This window comes from Chaetura pelagica, unplaced genomic scaffold (genome assembly GCF_000747805.2).
Source record: "Chaetura pelagica isolate M959 unplaced genomic scaffold, ChaPel_1.0 scaffold531, whole genome shotgun sequence".
NCBI classification, from domain to species: domain Eukaryota; kingdom Metazoa; phylum Chordata; class Aves; order Apodiformes; family Apodidae; genus Chaetura; species Chaetura pelagica.
Window position 1 is genome coordinate 606,559 of NW_009952362.1, and position 21,470 is coordinate 628,028.

At 46.4% G+C, this 21,470-nt stretch overlaps 1 protein-coding gene across 1 annotated transcript; it reads right to left on the reverse strand.

Annotated features, from left to right (window-relative positions):
* Window positions 1-1,203: 1,203 nt before the first annotated feature.
* ITPRIP (inositol 1,4,5-trisphosphate receptor interacting protein) lies at window positions 1,204-16,481 on the reverse strand. The gene is made up of 2 exons (XM_010007901.1): window positions 16,439-16,481; window positions 1,204-2,866 (listed from the first exon to the last, which is right to left on the reverse strand). Exon 2 carries the CDS (start codon window positions 2,851-2,853, stop codon window positions 1,204-1,206), a length of 1,650 nt encoding a protein of 549 aa, XP_010006203.1. The 5' UTR covers window positions 2,854-2,866; window positions 16,439-16,481.
* Window positions 16,482-21,470: the final 4,989 nt, after the last annotated feature.

Consider the following 21,470-nt stretch of genomic DNA (forward strand, 5'->3'; position numbering starts at 1 on the left):
CCTATATGGAGGCAAACAGGTAGCTTTTGCTGGGGCATCTGGGAGCAGAAGTGACATGACAAAGACCACAAGGCAGCTTCAGAGAGAGCGCTGCCAAGCTCTGCTGCACATGTATCTCTTTCATCCTCTCCTCCGTAGCTGTTGTGCTGGCCTTGGCCTCATAAAAACCATGCTGTGAAAGTCACACTCTCATTTGGAGGGATTGTTCCCTCCTGCTACCAGACTGCTGAGATTGACTTCATTACAGGATAATTTTGGAGAACTACTTCTTTATAGAAGCAAAACCTGGAGCAGTCCGTTCTCTCTTGGTTGTTCTCAGCCCTGCTGCCCCAATGTAAGGAAACAAATAAACAAAAATGCCATAACCTAATAAATTGTTTTTCTTTTATCTAAGGTTAAAAAGGTTCCTGTCCATTTATCCATGGACAGTGGCCATGAATATAACCCACTAGCCACATTACCATGAAGAAAATGGAAGTCCTGAATGAAATGGTCTGAAGACACAGACCGTCATGTCTGCTCTGCTACCTCCTCCCCAGGGAAAAGAAATGTGCAGGGTGCAGGGGTGTCTTTGAAAGACTATTTAACCTACTTAACTATTTCATCTACTGCTGCAAGTCTTAGCACAAAGGCTTTTTAAAAATAACTACAGTTACCTTTAAAAGAGCTGTGGTTGTTTTAAGGATCTCCATCCAGTTCAGACCTTGTGCATGACCCTCCTCCCCTCATCATCACCAAATCTTACATCGTACTTCCCATCAGTTGCGGAGCTCCTGCTGTCTGCAAGCAGATGGGCTCCTGCAATCCCAAGATCCTGTGTCTGACTCCTCCACCCTTTTCTTATCTCCCCCTTCCAAAGGAAATGAAATATTTGGCCACCACCACCATTTGCATTGCAGGCATCTGAATAAATTAGTCGTATTTGTTGCTCACCACCACTGTAGCGTGACTGAGGCATAACAGAAAAATATATTCTTAGCTGCAGAAAATGAGCCAGCACACTGGTGGGGCAGAACTTTAATACCACATCTTCCAGTTTCTCCCTATCCTTGCCCTAGCCCTTACTGCAGAAACCATGGCCCAGGACCAGTTCAGCTACAGACAAGAAGCTGTACTGGCTAAGTCAGTAGATTCCAGGACACTTCAGAAAGCTGCCCTCTGGACTTGTGCTTAGAGAAACAAGTCTCTTCCTGCTGGCTTTGGTTAAAGGGATTCCTTATGGATCCCATTGGTGTGTGCAAGGGGAATGTGCACTGTGTACTCATTTATCAGTGCAGACATGTTCCTGAGCATCTCGTGGAATGTGTCCACCGTCTTCCTGTAAACGTCCCTCCGTAGCACAAAGGGACGGAAAAGGTTGAGAGGCTCAGCCCTCTGGAATATGATGGGGAAGCCCAGCTCTGCTGGTACCCTCCCATTGCCAATGAAGAAATGGTAGAGCTTCTTCTCATGCAAACATTTCTCCAGGAGTTTCAGCATGTCCTGTAAACGGGTCTCCAGCTTCTCTGGAGCCCAGTCCTGACTGGCACGTGCCTGCAGGAGATGCATCATCACTGTCTTCAGGTGGTAGTTGGTGAGCCCGCTTGGACCCGTGAGGCTGCACTGCTTCCCATGGAGAAAGGAGAGGATCTGAAGGCAGCTAACATGGCATGCATTAGCAGGCAGCATTTTGGAGACCAGCTGGATGAACCTTCTCTCATACACTGCGAAGGTGAGAAACCAGTGAGTGCTGGAGGGGACATCTCCTGCCAGGCTGCTCCGAGGGAAATGAGAGATGAAGTAAACATCAGAGTTCTCGTACTGCACCACAGGGGTGAGGTTGAAGGCAATTGATTTCCCTGACCTAAATTTAATCTTCAGGGCTCCTGGTGAGTCCAGGAGGCTGAAGGAAAGGTCAAACTCATACTTGTGGGAGATTCTGTTCCAGGCCTTGGTAACTGCAATCTGGAACCACTTCATAACTTGGTCAGCATCCAGATATTGAGTACTTTTGAAGCACAGGAGGTCTTCCATCTCACTGCTGGGCCTGGTAGTATTGGCTTGGCTATGGAGGAGGCACAGCATATCTTCCCCTAATTTAGTCTTGTCACAGATGCAACCTGTCACATCCTCATCTGCTCTGCATACCTTGATAGTTCCATAACCTTGTTCATCTGGGGGAAAAGAGTCACCAGAGCACCAGGTCTGGGACCGGAAACAGTATGGCTCTGGGGGGGCAAAGGGCACGATCAGATCACAGACAAAAGGTTTACGCACTCTCCAATTCTCATACATGCTCCCCACACCCATGCAGTCCTCCACTTCCATGTCAGCATCCCGGTTACAAACACTCCTCAAGGCCTCCAGCAGGTCATCCGCAAAGCCTTCCACCATCTCCCGCATCCTGGCCATGTCTCCAGTGGTACCCAGGATGCGCTTCTCATAGAAGCTGGCCAAGACAGCCTTGTCAGGGAAGACCACTCCTTTAAATGCTTTCCCCAGCACAGCCATGTCATCCTCTTCCCCTCCTGTGTCCTGCCAATTCCCTTCCTGGAAATCCTGCCTCCAGAGCTCAATCAGCAGAAAGATGACCATGGAAAGGGCAGTCCACATATCCCATCGGACCTTTTCCTCTTTGCTTTCCTCCACTACCTCTGCAGCCTTTTCCAGAGCCTTCTGTGCAGCTTCCTGGTCTGTGATTTCCTGTTCCAAGCGCAACCGCTCCAGCCGAAGGCTCTCCTCCCGCTCCTTCATCTTCTGGATGATTTCTTCCGTGCTCTCGGGGACAGTGACATTCTCTTCAGGGAAGAGGAGCGGTTGGTTGACAATAGCTGTAATCACCACTAGGCACACTCGGAAGATTCCCATGGGCATGGCAGTTCCTTCCCTGGAAAAGAAAGAAAGGCAGAATGACCCACACTTTGGAGTACATTCCCTCAAGAAGAAAAATGAAAGGAACTCCCCACTTGAATAAAAGCTTTGGAATCCTTTCTAGCCCTGAAAAAACTGCTTGAGTATAAAAGCTCCTGAGACTTGCCTGTTTCTGCAAGTTATCAACCAAGCTTCCCAAAAAGACTTTATTAGCAGATAGTAAGGATGAAAGTGGCCTCTCATCAAATTAACTTAGAAGAACAGAACTGTGAAGGTACTTGGTACTGCCAAGCCACTGTGGTGCTGTTGGGGCAGTGTGGGAGGACATGTTTTTCCTCCCTCCTTTAAATTTCTCATGACAGAAAGGGAAAGAAGCAGGCAGGACCTCTTCAGATGTAAGGCAGCAGGGCTAGAGATGATCACTGCTTTCCCTCACAGATGTGGCAATATAGACAGGGCTGTCCTGGCCACCTTCCATATTAAGTCTGTCTGGGGACCCACACTACCTGCTTGGATTAGAACAATCTTCACTGCCAGTGTTGGTTATGTGCACTTGGGTGGGAACAAGCCTGCATGGTTTTATGCTTCTAAACAGACATTAGAGGCTGAAAGATTAGAAACATTGCTGAACTGGAAAGTGTTTCCTTTAACCCAGTGGTTTCAGAAGCATCAGGTTATTTTTGGTGCTTACTTCACTATTAATCTGTGGGAGACACTAGTAAACACCATGGCTTTGATCTAAGCCATCTTCCCCAAGCACCCCTTTAACAGTTGTGCTTGCAGCCAGCTCACCCCTATTTGAAGTGACCTCAGCGTGGCTGTGAGGACACACCCTGGGTCTTGGTGTCACTGTGCTTGCTGCAGACAGCCCTGTGCCAGCAGCAGTCCCACATGTCACCCACTGCACAGACTCTTGGCATGACCAAGACTGTTACGGTGTTTTGGAATTGCTTTGTGTGGTTATTGGCTCTACTGCTCAGACCTCAAACTCAATAAATCTTTCCGTGCCATGGGCTCTTGATAAAGCATACAATTCCCAGCTTTCTGGGATATGGTCTCATTGTTGGGGCACCTGTCTGGCCCTGCCAAGGCCTCCCAAAGGTCTGGGCCAGAGGGTGCTCAGGGTAAAGCCTGGACTGTTTCCTCTGGGGTGGCAGGATGATCTCAGGTTGTCACCAACTGCTGAGACGTGGCAAGCTCACCAGTCCCTCTTTCTAGCAACATTACTCTTCAGTTCTAGCAGAGAGATCAGAAGGACAAGACAGACGAGCAGGGGTATTTCTTCCAGCTAGGACATTTAAACACAGCTCCTTTACTGCCTCAAAAGTATGTTTGAGAGAAAAGGCTTTTTGTTACAGAAATGAAGTCTATCAATAAAATACCTAATGAATCCAACCAGAAAGGGTAATCTCATTCCTAACAAACCAATTCATCCTGCTGTGGGAATGAGAGCCAAGCAATGGTAAGGCACTGTGACTTCACCAGGAGCCAAGGGCTGCAATTTTCTCCCCCTGCAATAGCTCCTTCCTGGCCTGTTTTGGTACCACAGCAACCCTGCTGTACCAGTGTCTGGGCAAGAAGGCAAACATCTCTGGCAATCTCATTTATGCCTCCACAGACCATGCAATAAAGACAGAACCATCCTAGTGGGCCTTGTTATCATTACTACACAACAAACAGTTGGCTTTCAATTGCAGGACCCTAGATTTCCACAATGTGAGCACTTACTGTACATGGGAACTGTATCCTTCTGTATGCAGTTATCTCTACTTACAAGAGGGCTGGGACTGGAATAACAAGGGAATTGAGATACATTGTCCAAGCAGAAAGAAAGTTCACACGGTGCTCAGGGTAACACTAAGTGCCCCTCCCTGTGTAACATGTACCAACTATCCTTTTTTTAGATCCCATGTCATGCATAAATGCATGCCCTTACACAGACACTGCTCTGCAGATGGTTTGCTGGCCTTTCTTGTCCTTTTAACATTTACATTAACTGTTTAATTCATCAGGCAATTAATTAAAGCTGAATTAATGCCCAAAGCTGGATGTTCCAGTTATTCTGTGAGCTCCATGCCTGGCCACATTTTAAAAATAAACTGGGGTCGCCCTACATTGCAAAGGGCTTTATCAGTTTGCCAGGGCAGGGCAGGAAGCACTGGCGAGTTCCTTTCCTTAGGGCTGTGCTCTTGCAGGCCATGTGTACCTTCCAAGCTTAAAAATAACATGGCCAAGGGCCAGGTGCCTCCTCTTGCAGTCTTGATGACGATGATGTTGCTGCCCTGCCATGCCAGACCTCAGTCCTTGCAGATGAGATGTTTTACTGTTACTGGATTAATTCTTAGATATATAAGGCTGAAAGAAGTCAGCCTTCTTTAGGGTCTCCTGGTACCCTTCAAGACTCAGCCATGCCCAGCTGCCCAGGGGCACACTGCTTACATAGTTTACCTGTCCCAAAGCTCTGCTAGCAAAAAGGATTAGGCCAGACATCCCTGAGTTCATCACTGGCTAGCTCAGCTGAATTAGTTCTGAGTCACACTGACAGTCTAGGCCACCCCACCTGATTTTGCAGGAGCAGGTTAGGAAGCATGCACACCACCTTTTCCCCCAACAAACTCTACAGACATAAACCTCTAGAAGAGAGTGATGATGAAAACTGGAAGTGACAACATGTTCAGATCACACAAATTTGTAAGAGACATGTCTGTTTTCAGCCTGAACAGAGGAAGTTTTTCCTGCTCAAAACTGCCCTTTTGCTACTGCAGCTATTCACATGAGAAAATGAAGCCAAACATTACCCTAGTTAAGGCTCAAAGGTTAATTATGCTTAGTGACCAAGATCAGTGGAGCCTGGCCTTGACAGCAGCAAGGGTAGTATGGGCAGAGCATTCCCACATCTCATCAGAGACAGCCTTCCTGGCTAATGTGGAAAGATTAAATAATACAGGTGAAACCAGTAGCACTGCATGCTAGAGCAGTTCAGCCTTCCCCATAACAAAAGCTGCTCTTTTCCCTTGCTTTTAACTTCAGCCCAATCAGTTTAAGTCTGATAAAAATATTTATGCCTGCTCTGGCTGAGACAACTTTTGTGTGGGGAAGAGGGAGAGAGTCCAAATGCTTCCAAGCTGGAGCCTGTGAAAGAGAAACGTAATTGTTTCATCTATTTTATCCCTTTTAGCAACATTTCAAGCATGAGAAAAAAAGAAAGAAGTACTCATGAGTTTTTAAACAGCAAGTTCCCAAAGGGAATTTCTGTTTCTGTCAGTTTTTATCCCATTCAAAGCACAGACAATGTCCAGGCTTGGTAACAGGCTTACATCTAACTACCTTCTGCTGATCCTCTGGCAGTCCCAGGGCTCCAAAGACCCCCCTGAAGGGGTGCATTGTCCTCACCACATCACAGGCAGGCCACATCCATGAGCAGCTGAGTCTGCCTGCCCCTCAGGCTGGGGTGTTCCTGGGGTGAGAGAGCACAGACCCCACCTCTTGTGCTCCCACAGGCACAAAGCAGGGAAAGGAGCAGTGAGGCCAAGGAAAGCAACTCAGGCGAGGGAGGAGGGCCAGAAGCAATCAAGTACATGGAGCCCCAGCTTCTCCATGCAAAGCTCCATGTCTCTCACTGCCCAACACATGATGCTGCTTGTTCAAACCCGTCTCTGGCACCAGAATTAGCTTCCTTCTGGGCTTTTCTGTGGCACTCACTGCTTCAGTGACTGTGTGCTTGACCGATTTTAAGGTTAATGGCAGCTCTGAAACAACCCTGGGAAGTGAGGGGGCAGGTATCATCCCACTTTCCAGCTGGGGAGTGAGGTCTCAGAGAGATAAAAGCAGCTGATCACTCTGCTGCACAATTAGAAACAATGATCAGCGGCATCCTGCAGCCCTTGGTATATTCAAAAGCTACACCAAGAGCACCTGCAGCTCTCCACCCTTGGCTCCCAGGCAAGTTAGGCCTTATCCTTTCAAGCCTGACGTGGCCTTCCTGGTTGAAGAATCCTGATCAGCTCCACAGCAGGTCCTGGATGATGTAGGGAGTCCCAAGAAGGGCAGAGGAAAGATGACACTGCTACCATGAAGTTCAGGTTAGTGACATGAAGCCACGTGCAGGAGGCCAGCTCTCGCACTAAGCTGGTAAGAAAGCTCTTTGCTGCACAGTTGAGTAATGTTTGGCTCACCCGCCTGCCTGGAGCACAGTGACAGGCAGCGTGTGGCAAGGAAAGGGAAGCAGCGCATGAAGCTCACAGGCGTGTAAATCCTTTGCACTGTCAGGCAGTGGCTTGCCTAAGGTAAAGTAGTGGCTGGAGAGCACCCTCTGCTTGAGGACATTGAGAGCTGGCTGAAATCCTCCTGCATATGCATCATAAAAAACAAGGGGTTAGTACGAGGCTTGCCCCAAAACGGCTGCTGGAAAAAGACTACTCTCCTTTGCCACATTTGAGCAGTGTCAGCCACATCAAAGGCTGGAAAGGAAATGGGCTGGAGCTCTGAAAATGGTCCCTCAGGTGAGGCCTGACTCACTAGCCATGCTCAGCCCCTCAAAACTGGAGCAAAGGCAGAATTGCAACTCCTCACCAGCACAAATGCAGCCAAAGTACTGGTGCTGAGCTCTGCAAATCAGCACTTGCTGTGCTAGTATCTCTGCAGTAACTCTCTGAATTACCTGTACTACTGCCTTTAAGACCTCCTCCTCACCTCAGAGCATCACAGAGCCCATCTGGTGTTCATGTGGGCTGACCTGGGACAGCCACTGTGCATTGTGGCATTGTGTGCCCTCCCCATTCCACCAGCCACCCTGCTTTAGAGGATTTCACTACATTTCCCTGCATGGGCTCCAAAGTTTGTAGTAGAGCTGACGATGCTCAAAGCTGTAACAACGTCCCATCGCTTCTGGATAAAATGTGCTCAACTTCTGATGTTCCCAAGCCTTCCTCACACCCTTTTCCACAGCAGTTTCAGACCCTTTTGTCTCCTGCTTAGTCTGGCAAAGGAAAATAAATAGATTTAAATGGCAGCTTGCAACTTGCCTCTGTGGACTGCTCATATGCTTTGAGCCCAGATAACCCTCCATCTTCTCTGAAGACACAGATGATATTTCCTTTTCCTTAACAGTTCCTTTCTTTACTCAAGAGTTTCTCATACAGCTATATTTTTCCACCTTTTTGCTCTCTTAAATTTTGAATCATAGGAAGCAAAACACACTCTGGCTTGTGTTCAGTAATAAACCAGATAGGAGTGAGCTGAAGCTTTGATTCTTAAATTAGAAAAACCTAAGTCAAGCCACTGAATGCAGTTCAGTAATGCACTGGAACACGCCAAGACATCATTTACAACACACTCAATTGCTTCCTGCGATTTGGCTGACACAAAAGGCAGTGAATAGGTGGCTGCCACATTGTGTTTTGCTTTGGTAGGCTGCAAGAAAAGAAGCAATTTGAAGAAATGATAGAAACTACAGCTGGCTGGGACCTTTTTTCATTGAAAGCTGCCAAGTTTCTGAAACCAGAACTTCAATGGGAACAAATACAACTTCTGAGACTCTTTTTGAGAGGGTCCTAGAGGTCTGGAAAGGACTCCGCTGTTTGTTTTGACTGGAGAGATTAATAGCCCAAAACAGCCACTAACCTACACTTAGGACTTTCCTAGTGGGAAGGTGTGAATCAAGCCCAGGGGTTTCAGGCCCAGCCCAGCCATACTCCCTCATGGATGAGCTTCTGGGAGTTCCATGTTTCCTCCTCTTGCTCTAACAGAAAACAAATTGCCTTTTGGCCGTTGAGTGTATAGGGTGAAACAGCTTCTTCTGCGTTTATGGAGGCCTAATCAAGACAAGAAGTTTGCTGAAAGCCCTTTCTAATGCACTATGTCCTCCTTCATTCTGTAAATACTATTACCACATCTTCAGGTATTCAGAGGTATGTCCATTTATTTCTCAGAAATAAATGACATTTCCTTTAACTGGGGGATTACAAGCTCTGAATTGTAAGAAACATGCACAATGATAGAAAAATGGGAATTGCAGCACAGCCCACCCAGAGATCATGGGGCAGCCAGGAGAGGCTCTTGCTCTCCCATCTCTTGACGAAACAGCTGCAGCACACAAAGCACAGTCAGGAAAATTAAGAGCCACAAAAATGCAATACAGAGCCTGAGTGGCACCAACTTGTGCTGTTTTTTCAGCCCCAATGAGTTAAACTTGCATGCAGGACGTTGGTGTGATAAGCTCCTGACTGGGACAAAACAGTGCCAATCACAGCACCTCTAACTCATGCTCTTGACTTGTATTTCTGAGCATTGAATCAGTGCTACAGATAAAAGTACCAATTTCCAGTTGCCAGCACAAATAGCAGTTGGTTCAGCACTTACTGGTAGGATTGGGCTGTCTTTGGCTCTCTGGATATTGAGACTGGTACCACAACCGTGTTTAAAACCAGAAAAAGCCAGCAGGCCTTCAATGGGAACAAATACAACTTCTGAGACTCTTTTTGAGAGGGTCCTAGAGGTCTGGAAAGGACTCCGCTGTTTGTTTTGACTGGAGAGATTAATAGCCCAAAACAGCCACTAACCTACACTTAGGACTTTCCTAGTGGGAAGGTGTGAATCAAGCCCAGGGGTTTCAGGCCCAGCCCAGCCATACTCCCTCATGGATGAGCTTCTGGGAGTTCCATGTTTCCTCCTCTTGCTCTAACAGAAAACAAATTGCCTTTTGGCCATTGAGTGTACAGGGTGAAACAGCTTCTTCTGCGTTTATGGAGGCCTAATCAAGACAAGAAGTTTGCTGAAAGCCCTTTCTAATGCACTATGTCCTCCTTCATTCTGTAAATACTATTACCACATCTTCAGGTATTCAGAGGTATGTCCAGCTGCAGCAGAAATAAATGATATTTCCTTTAACTGGGGGATTACAAGCTCTGAATTGTAAGAAACATGCACAATGATAGAAAAATGGGAATTGCAGCACAGCCCACCCAGAGATCATGGGGCAGCCAGGAGAGGCTCTTGCTCTCCCATCTCTTGACGAAACAGCTGCAGCACACAAAGCACAGTCAGGAAAATTAAGAGCCACAAAAATGCAATACAGAGCCTGAGTGGCACCAACTTGTGCTGCTTTTTCAGCCCCAATGAGTTAAACTTGCATGCAGGACGTTGGTGTGATAAGCTCCTGACTGGGACAAAACAGTGCCAATCACAGCAGCTCTAACTCATGCTCTTGACTTGTATTTCTGAGCATTGAATCAGTGCTACAGATAAAAGTACCAATTTCCAGTTGCCAGCACAAATAGCAGTTGGTTCAGCACTTACTGGTAGGATTGGGCTGTCTTTGGCTCTCTGGATATTGAGACTGGTACCACAACCGTGTTTAAAACCAGAAAAAGCCAGCAGGCCTGCTCAGGACTACAAAAGATAGGTATGGCAGAGCAACTGCCTTCCAAAACATGCCTGGAAGCCCCACCCCAGAACAGCTGTTTGGCTGTAGGACAGCAGTTGGACAAGGCCACTTGCCTGGCAACTGTTTTGCCATTTGATTGAAAACATTAGCCTTTTGTAACATCCATGGACATCCTGTCCCAGGCCTGCTGCAGTGCCAATAGGGTCAGTGACACAACCCGAGTCAGACATCCTGCCCAACAGGTCTGCTGTGGAATTTCAGAAGCAGTATTTTCCTCCTGGGGTCACCAGATACGTGTTTCCAAGGAAATGCTGATGCTCATCCTGTGTACAGGACTAGGCATCCCTCCCTTCCCAGAAACAGGCAGATTTGGGGTGGATAAGCCTGTAAGCAGCACTGACATTCCTCTGGAGGCAGACACTACTGTGCAGCCACAGGTCCAAGCAAGAAGAGATTTTGCCAGCATCTCTCCAAGCAGAGGAGTGCTTGACTTGCCATGGGAAGGACAGGGATATTCTCTCATGTCTTCCACTCATTCACTACCTTTGCCATCAGGAAGCTTTTTCTCATGCCTCATTAACTCTCCCTCACTGCCGTTTGAATCTTCAACTTTCCAAAGGCCACTGTGGGTAGAAGTTCAAAGCTGCTCTCCTCCTGCCTCAGTCTAGATAGTACAAAGTTTTATTTCTGGCTCAAAAGGCCAGAGCATTCTAGGGGTCTTTTCCAAAACCCAAAGAGATGTGGCACTTTTAGACATTCAGTTTTATCAGCAAGTGGGGGATTTACCTGGATATTTCTAAGTCACTATTTCTCAGTGCATACAGGTACCAAGCCACCAATCAAAACATGATTCTGGCCCCCTCTTCTTGTCCCAGAAGCTGACAGCCACCACCAAAGACAGCTGTAATAACTAAATAAATGCAGAACTGTGCCATTCCCTCAAAGCACTCACTGTTTACTCATTGTAAGGTTCAACCCAAGATGCAGTGCCCATGGACACCAGGAGACAAAGCTGACTGTGTAAGCAGTGTGTTACTCAGGATCTTGCCCATGTGTTTTTTCACTTTCTGACTGCGCAAGCCAGCTCACCTCTCTCACCAACCAGCACACGGGAAGCCTGTGCAGTGCCTCCGGCTCCGCCTGCGATGGCCGAGAAGGAGTTTTACAAATTGGAACGTAGTGCTGGCTGCAAGGGAGGCAGGAGGGGAAAGGTAGGAAGTGTGCATATGGCCTCCACCCACGTACTGAGCTCTTGTGGTAGGATCTTGGCCAGGAGCAGCTTGGCTTTCTAAGCCAAGTAAATTTTGTCAGTTAATTGTGAGGAAAACAATTGAAGTAGACTGAACTTTAGTGGATGTTTTTTTGGCTTTTGGGTTATTTTAGTTTTTTTTTTTAGGAGGAGAAAAGACACACACTAAGAAACAAAAACAGAAGGTTGGCTAACCAACCTCACCAGCTCCCTCCCCCTCTAGCCCAACGTGATGGGAGCCCAGGCAATAGCTGGTCGTTCCCTTGCACAATCCTTCATCAGCACAGATGGACACAACCCCCTGCTGCTTTACTGAAAGCCTTATAGTGTCAACCACAATGCATGGAGCAATGTCACCATGCAGATTCTCTCTGGCCTCCACCTGGGTCTCAAGCTGGGGCCCATTCTGGCTGTCACCCTCTCAGCTACAGGACTTCTACCCGCACATGCAGGCAGCCATGGCTCACTGATCCCACCTGGCAGTCACCTCAGGGAAAGGTGCTGAGAATATGAAAAGGCTTCAATTGCCAAGGCTTTTGTTTAAATCTGCCTTTTTGCTCATAATTCTCAACAAGGTGGAGAAAAATCACACCCAGTGTTGTTAAATAGGCAGTGGTTACTCTGACTCTCCTCATACAAAGGTCAGCATATTGTCCTACACTGCTGCACATACAACCTAACTGTATATTGTGCATCCATTGAAACTAATGCTAAAGGGGTTGAAGGAAACATTATTAGAAAGTTGATTTCACAGCAGGGATACACCACTCCAGCACATCTAAGAATAGCATATGAGGATACTGGCACAGCTCAGATGTGACTCACAGAATTATAATGTTTTACATGTGAAACTATGAAGTCCTATCTCAGTCATGTAACAATGAGCACTTATACATTAGAGACAGTAGAAAGCACAGTAGTTGCCAGACACTTATTCACTGAGACACTGAACAAAAACACAGCAAAAAGAAACACAGCATGTCATTGCATGCTGAGAATTTGGTTGATCTGAGATCTTTTACTCCATCACAGTCTTGATTCACTGACAAAGTCTCACTTCTATGTCAGAAGACCTGCAGGCCCAAGTATCTGCTTAAGCAAGTCTCAAAAACACTGGATGGGATTGGATGTTTGTGTGATATTGGACTATTGTTTTGCTAACTAGTTACAGCTGTTTGTATTCAAACAGTTGGGGAGGAACCCTATTTAAAAGCTGGCTATTGTAGACAAACTGTCACCACAAAAATTAAAAGAAATGCTTTATTCTATTGCATGAAATCCCAGGATTTTTATAAAACACAATATAGTTCCTAAAATAAAGTAAAAAAACCCAACACCCCACAGACTGTGAAGCCCCTGCAGGGATGGGTAGAGTGAGGAAGGAGGAGACAGCAATAAAGAGCACTTTCGCTGCAATGCCCCCTCTCCTTGACTCTCACTAGGATGACTCCCTGATCTGAGCAGAGGCACTCCCCATTGCACACCAGCATTTGCAAGAAAAATCAGGCCCTCTTCATTACCTGATACTTGAGAAAAGAGCAGGAGAAACAACACAAATGCTTTGGGAAGCAGTAAGTCCAGTCTTGGCTCGCTAGTCATAAACCTAAAATCTGCCAAGAGACACGCATGCACACAAGTATGTTGGCTGCAGAGTACTGCTGGCTAATGCTGCTTTTCAAAATGAGTTTGAATAAATAAAAGTCAGAAGAAAAAGGGAAAACCATACAAGAAAACAAACTGCCCCTGTACAATATTTCCATTAAGCTCATCATTTCAGCAAATGTGGCCACCAACTCAGAATCATTTTCACTCAAGGGAGTGACTCAGAGACCAACCTATTGCCACATATTTAATAATAAAACCATATTTAATAATTTTCATGTGCTCTTTGCTCAGTCTCCTCTGATTACCAAAAAAAGAAAGCATTTTATTTCCCTAAGGAGCTTCTAAACTGGATGCTGGGAAGGAAAGCTCTGAAAAGACTTAATAGGATAAGAGTGATATAACATGCAGTGCTGTAGCAAAAGTACCAAACACGCATGTTACAGCTATGAAGCCACGTGGTTTCCATTTGGGATGTGTGGGGTGAACACATACACTTGCTTCCTCTATAACATGAGCATAACAAAGGAAGGCTTTGTTTGAAAGCCAAGGGACAGCCCCTCCGCACAGTTAAAGGCTAAGCTATAAGTAATGGGAACTGTGAGTCATAGCTGTGAGGCCCCTGCTCATAGGCACAAAAATCCCCTCTGATGCAGCAGGGAAGAAGCTTAGTTAAGCAAGGAGCAAAGAGAGCTTCCAGCACCACATGGGAGACTGAAAGTGTCCAGGACTGGCAGCAAACACAAGGCTGAGCTGAGAGCACATGTTGTGGATGACTTAGGATGGAAACACATCCCTCTCAGTCGGCATTTCTTCCTGTAACTCCTTTGCAGCTTGAGATCATAACCCTGCACTCATTCCAAGAGCATGAAGCAGCTATGGCTCAACAGGGAGGTAGGATGGATGTCATCTTCAGACCATCTTTGACTTTGGCTGCAAAAGAGCATGGCTGTGATACTTAGACTGAGCACAGCCAGCTTGCTAGGCAGGACCACAGGAGAGCTCTATGTCCTTAAGTCACCTAGTTTCACAGATAATTTATGTCACTGTGTGTTACAGTAGGGGAGGGTCAGCTGATGGATTCCAGCTACCCAAGGTGCAGATACCCATCTCATCCTTTCCCCTACTAGCCTGGGAGAAACAGCTAAGGGTCTTCTTCAGTTATAATTAATGGGTTGCAATCTGCAGTGCAGAAGTGGCAGTGCTGCAGAAAACCCAAGTGTTTTCTCTCACATTTTCAAGGGTCCCAAGGCTAAATCTCCATTGATTTTTTTAGAAAATCACTTTCATCTGAAAGCAGTGGCAGTCAGGTAACTGAATCAGGAGGAAAAAGCCTAGGATCTAAGCATTTGGGTTCAGATACACACAAATGCACAAAACCCTCTGGGAAGCACTACACTGTGAACATCAAATGTCACATTTTAAGCTCCATTTCTAGTATGTATCAAGATTCTATAAGACCTTTAAAAATATGGAAAAAAAGAAGTCTGAAAAAGCAATACAGTCTCCCCCCTCTGCCTACACTCATGGCCTACACTGTGCCTGGATGGTTTCTGGCAAGTCTTTGCCTACTTTGTTCTGAAAAGCTTCCAGCAAATCTCCATCTCTGCTTCCCAAGGCAGTCTAGACTACTGCTTAACTACCTCTGTCTGAAGGAAAGTCTCCTTAGTACTGCATGTGCTTTCTCCAAAACAAGATGTAAGCCCTCCTGGGATTCTGGCACATACAAGCAACATCTTGTCTTAAGGAGCTACTTCACTCCCTGCAGGCAGTGTGGGAACTGTTTGCTCCCACTCCTCATCAGGTGCTACCCAACCATCACCAAATCCTCTGCAATTAGGAAGAACTGAAAGCAAGGCACTCTGAAGTTGACTCTTATTGTTTTGATTTGGGTTTCACCACAAACTCTTTTCAACTGATGGCACCCACCATCCCTTGAGGCAACTCAGAGAAAGATGTAGTTGGTTACACAGGTGGCTCACCTGACATCTCATAGCTGATGTGACTTTGCAGCTCAGGCACAAGAACCACCTCTACGTGCTCTTCCTTCTGGTTTTGAAAGCAAAGGAACAGTATGTTTTCCTTTGCCAGGCAACTGAAATAATCATATAAATTGGAGACTGTGCCTAACAGGGTTTAAATTTTGCAACAGTTGGCCTCAATGGTCCTCATCTGTGCCAACACAATGCTTGGTTTTTCCAAGCCATATGCATGGCAGGGGGTGCATCAGATATTTTCCCTGTAAATGCTGAAAAAGCCTCTGCCTTGAGGCAAATATTACTGATATGAATAATGTGCTAGATCAGCCCGAAAAACCTGCCTCTGGAAGAAGGATAATAATAAAAGATGGCAAGGGGAAAGCAAAAAGAGCTTCATTTACATACAGGAGGATGGCAGTGGGCCAACTCTCACAGCTTAGATCAGGGCTGGCTGGAGAAGCATGCCAGGCAATGCTGTGAGCTGAGCTTTGCCAGAGCTGAGCAGCCGTGTGAACTGACTGGGATGGGAGGAAAGGGACAGACACCACCCAACACAGACACAGGTCCAGAATAAATAAGAAAAAGTCATGTGGAGTACATGAAGTAACAGGTACTCAGAGCTGTAAGCAGGACATTGTGGCAGCCAGGACCGCTGCTCTGCTTCCTTTGCCATCAGCTCCAGCTCTTCCCTTCCCATCACTGCTACCAACAGAGCCTTCTGTCACATATTCACAGATCAGCACTGCCAGACGTCTGGGTTTCACCCCACAGTTCTGCTCTCAGTGGGTTTTTCAGGGGTTTCCACACAAACGTGAAAACCCTACACATTGCTGGCTTGTAAAAGCCACTATTTCCCTTCAATCTGGCTGCCTCTGCTGTCATCCCTGATCATCAAGAGGTTGTCCAGGCACTTCCAGGCCTTTGCTCTCCCTCTTACACCTAGAAGGTGGGGGGGAGATCCAGTGCTTTCCCAGTCTGGATAATGTACCTCTGGGAAGACCTCCTACATAGCAGAAAATGCAGCAAAGACTGGACCTGTTGGTTCCCTTTTGCTATCATTCTCTGACTAGACCCCAACTGTACTAAGCAATCAGATAAAAGCAATTTTATACCAAATATCAAAAGAGAGAGGCTTTTAACACTGATCTGCTAAACTGAAGCCATTTTCAAATTACACCTTCACAGTACTGCTGCTTTTGCTTTGCAAGTGCTGCCTGACCCTTGCTTCTGGGAATGGTTACTAAAATATGAGCCACACAACTTTCCTTCCAGCATTTCTGCTGCAAGGCTTGAAGTCTCCTAGTGAGAGCCCATCAAGTAGCTTTTTAAAATCACATTGAATCTGGAAGGAGGAATGGCCCTCAAAGCACTTACCTGCTACACAACTTTGCAGATGCTCATTAAACTTCACATTACTACTGTCACTGTGATGCAGAGAAGACTGTATTCAGTCACCCAACACTGAAGCACAGCCAGGAAGTCTGCAAAACACAAACAGAACAAATGAGGAAGTTCAGGCAGAAGAAGGGTTCATAATGCAGTTATCTAAATTAGGGATTGATTAAAAAAGAGATTAACTCAGCCCTTTACCTAATAAAAGTGATCGCAAAAGCTCAAGAAACCAGAAATAATCAGCTTTGAAGTGATTAGGGAAGAGTTAAAACGCTGCTTCTCCCATGGGAAAGCATGCAAATCACACTGTGGGTCTGTCAGTGTCAAAGACACAGAGGCAATCAAGGACCTCCCTCCTCTGACTCCATCCTCACTCACCAGCCCTCTCCTTTTTAAATGGATTCGGGTCAAAATAGCAGCTGTGTAAATGCAAGGGCTGGTACAGTTTTGTCTGGGATTGTTTAGTCTCGGAAAAGGCACTCTGCTGCTGTAAGCAGCTTGCAAGGTAGAAACACTTGCTTGGGGAGCTGGGTTTAGAGAACCAGTGTGAGAAACAGAAAATGCAGGAGAGGAGGCAGGAAACAGGTCTATGAGCATACAGGAAGATGTGAAACACAGCCACAAAAGATAAGCTACCGTATTTTAGGACAGAGAAGTTAAGAAATTTTAGATGAAACAGGAAACAATAAAGTCCTCCCAGCAGAAAGAGGAGAGGATGGGCCAAACAAGCTGGTTGAAGGCAGATGAAAGAGACCTTACCCAGCTGTGTGCAAGTGGGAGGGGGAGCAGGAATCACCACCCTCGTTACCAGCTGCTATCACCAATTCAAACCCTCTGACTGTCTTGATCCAAAGCCTGATCAAATAATGAATTAGTCCTTCTGTGGGCTGAGCTGGGTCCTTTAAGGGCTCAGTATTAGGTTGACTCCTGAACCTTTTCACTTCGGCAGCCGTAGGGGGAGGGGATGGCTTAACCCACCTCCTCCCACGTACCCGTACCCGCTCTGACTAGACTGTGTGTACAGTTTCAATTCTCTCTTTCCATCTTCAACTAAGAGGCCAAGTCGGGCAAACAGGCTCTGCCCTGACCTCTCAGCACCTTGCAGCCTGCAGGGCTGCTTGTGCCTCTGCTCAGCCAGCACCACAACACTACCAGTAGCAGCACAGGAGTAAGAAATTCATGGAATAATGGAATTATGGAATCACTGAATGTCTTGGGTTGGAAGGGACCTCTAAATGTCATCTAGTCCAGCCCCCCTACAATAAGCAGGGACATCTCACACAGATTGCTCAGAGCCCCATCAAGCCTGACTTCAAGCATCTCCAGGGATGGGGCCTCCACCACCTCTCTAGGCAACCCATTTCAGTGATGTCCAACCTAAATCTACTCTTTTTTAGCTTGAAACCATTACCCCTTTTTCTTTTGTTACATGCTGTCACGAGCAGGTCTTCTTCAGCCTTCTTATGGGCTCCTTTCAGATGCTGAATGTTTGTTAGTCCTCAGGGCCTGCAATGCCTGGTCTCATGGTGGCTCAGGGCCACTTTGGTACAGAACAGATGCTTTGCTTGGAGGAAAGGAGCTATGAAGTGCTATGCAGGAACTGCTACAGGATTTACACACTTGTTAAAATAATCTTTAAATCTCAAAAAAATGTTTTAAGTCAAGGTCTCCCTCTACTATATGTGTATAGATGTTGGAGAGATCCTGGCTGAACCTTTGGGGTGGTCTAGAGGTCACTACAAGAAGGTCCCTCTCAGCAGTGGGTGCATCTGCGCTTCATCCTCATATGCTGGCACAACACCTTCTCTTGCTCCCTCAGAGGCAGTCCAAACAGCACTGAACAGTGTTTGCTGTGGGTCAGCCTACACAAGAGACTCCTCTCCACACCAGAAGTCAAACCCACACCTCCTCCAGTAACCTCAGCAGCTAGTCTGGCCTTCAGGTCATGGGAGCAAAACTTGTTTGTTTTGCTGAACCACTGGCCAGAAGAGCAGAGCTCCAAGGCAGGCTTGTGTGCAGCAGAGTCAAGGTTGGCTCAGTCAACTTCACATGGCCCGTGTGTTCTGTGTGGATATCAAAATAGGCTAAAAAAAAGAGCCCTGTTGCAGCTGCACCCCTGGTCCAGCTCTCTGTTCCTCAAGTTGCTTGAAGCTTGGCTACCTGCCTCCCTTCCTATTGACCATGCTGAGGAGTGAATGGACAGAAGGTTTGTTTACACAGCCGAGCCCACATCTCTGCAAAACCTGGAATTCTTGGTCAGGCACATGGCAATGCCGTGCAGCACACACCCTGGCTATGCTTCCTCCCTCCAGCCTGAAAACCAGAGTCTCTACCTCTCTCCACCACCCAGCAATTACGTGTGCTGATGGAAAGTATGCTGCCTGGCAGCAAACCTGCTTTTTTTCCCAGTATAAATGGATTATAACAAGATTTGGGAGAGAAAGAGCTGGCCCACCCAACAGCCCATTTTTCAAGGGGATCTGAGAGAACAAGCCAGGATTTTTTTTCAGCTCCCTTCTCCATTGCACCATTGCTATAGATTGCAATTGCAATTCTGCAGAGCAGAGTGTGCAGGACAGGACAGAACAGGGCAGCAGGGAGACTCATGCAGGCTTTTCACATTACTTTTTCATACACTTTATCAGTGCTTCCCAGAACAACAGCTTCTTAATGTTCACCTTGTTGACAGAAGTTGAATTTAGGTTAAATTTTGCAAGGACAGTTGTTTTAGAGGGGATGCAAATGTGGAAGAAGAAAGCAATATAACTAGAAAAACAAACCACTCCTTTTGCTGTGTACCCATTGCACTCAGGAAACTGATTTAAACTATTGGGGAAAAAAAAAAAGGGAAAAAAAAAGTACAACACAATACAATTCACTAAGTGCATTTCCTGATATTGCACTACCTGCATTCATTTATTGGCAGGTGAGCTCCAAGAAGCTGAAAAAACAGTTAGCAGGCAGACACTCATAAAAGCCAGCCTAAAATTGTCCTTATGAAAAACAGACAGGTTTTGCTTAAAAAAAACAACAACTCAGAACTTACTTAGATCAGCTCATGGAACACCAGTGTAAGGTTTCTGTGGGTCAGACTCCCTCTCCCTGTTACTCATTGCCACGTAAGGAGGATCACAAGCACTGGCATCCCTCTAAGATCACTGCACAGCACAGGCACACGGGAGCCCTTATTGCCATGGAGAGAACCAACAAAAAACCAAAATGGGAGCTTTGGTGGCTCTAGTCATCAGATGGTCTTTAACAATCACTCAGGAAAAGCAAAGTCTCCCAGTACCTGACAAGGGCTATTTACTTTGACTTTCAGGGAGAAAACCAAACCAAACCAAACCAAAAACAAACAAAAAAGACAAAAAAGAAGGCTTTTCTTAGTACACTATAATGCTCCTAGCAACAAAACAAGGAAGACAGTTACGTGGGGAGTTCTTGAGAAACAGGTACAACACCTTTACATGCACAACTCACTCCTTTTGACTGCTTTAGCAAGTATCAGGTGAAATGCTATGAGTTACTCAATACTCACAGATTAAGCCTTAGAATAATTTCTTGTAAAATTGGTTATTTATTATTTGTAAGTGATGGACTAAATTTCTCTCAGTTGCATTGGCTTGAACCCCTGCAGTCAGAGAAAAAAACATTCTGGAATTGTCCTGGCATATATAAGGTTAAATTTTGTCCTAATACTCTGGGTGTTATACCAGTGGTCTTACTTTATATATCAGCTGCAGAGAACTAGGAGCTGTAAAGAACTTGCAGACAGAAACATACATCACTGTGTTCTCTTCACCCAAGTAATGCAAAAAAAAAAGTATCATCAACCAGCTGGGAGCCAAGAAGCCCTCAGGACTGATCCCAGTACTGACATCAACTCTCTGATCCTCAGCAAATCAATTCACCTCTCTCCATGTCTCTGGCAATCACACTTAATACATGTATTTCCCACGTGGAAGCAGTGTGATTGTGATGTCTCTGTAGTGCTGAAAACAAGGTTGAAGAGAAGGCTTTACGTTCCCATTCCTAATTTCCATGCTCTGCTTTTCCTCAAGGATTGACGGAACCACTTTCATGCATGTTATGGAAAACTGGGGACCAACAGGTTTTAAAAGCAAATGTCTATGAAGGTAGACAAAACCACTTCAGACAGAGCTGCAGAAGAGCATATTATCATCACCAAAGCAAACTCAAAAACCCTCACGCTACACTACAGCTGCTGTCCTGTCCAAGTGCTGATTGCTGGGCAGCTCAGGTCCTTGACTGGCAGCTCAGTCCAAACTCTCATGCCTGAAGAAGATATGCTGGGTATGGTTTAGGCCTATAGGACTCATTAATTACACAATAATAGCAATGTTTGCTTAGAGACACTGCTGGAGCTCACATTACCTGACCACATAACAGAAAGCAATAAGAACATGTCCTATTTTCCTGAAATAATTTAATACGGCAGTTCACAAGATAATTACTTCAGTGAGAGATAGTGAAGCTGAAGGTGCAAAGAGTTGCAAATACCTACTGGCCACCTTCAGTAAGATGCCCACACACATGAACAGCAGCTCTACCAGGAACACTACTCCTTCTCTGTACCCATCAGAGGGGCGTACTGAGGACGTACAGAAGAACAGCTGAAAAGCTTTGTAACAAGCTAAGCTCAAGCCACCTCATGCTGAACACGCAGCAAAGCTCAACGATGCATTTCGCGTGGACCGCACACACCAGAGACCACCACTGGAGTGAGGACCCCTCGGGCTGACGGCAAAGGGAGGCAGCTGCAGGGTCTCCGTTCAGCCTCGCTCAATCCCCTGAAGGTTCCCCAGGGAAGGAGGCTGCAGCCAGTCCTGCTCCGCCGAGGGAAACCCCGACACCGGGCTGACTGCTGCTCCCCGCACTTGGCTCCCGCCTCGGCTGCCCGCAGAGCAAACATCTGCAGAAACTCTGGTGGGCACAGCCGGCTGCCTCAGGGGCCTGATCCAGCCCGCTGCCCTCACACCCACCGAGCCCAGCC

Bases quoted from the DNA above. Each gene is read 5' to 3' on its own strand.
- ITPRIP (XM_010007901.1), bottom strand. From the start codon at position 2,853: ATGCCCATGGGAATCTTCCGAGTGTGCCTAGTGGTGATTACAGCTATT.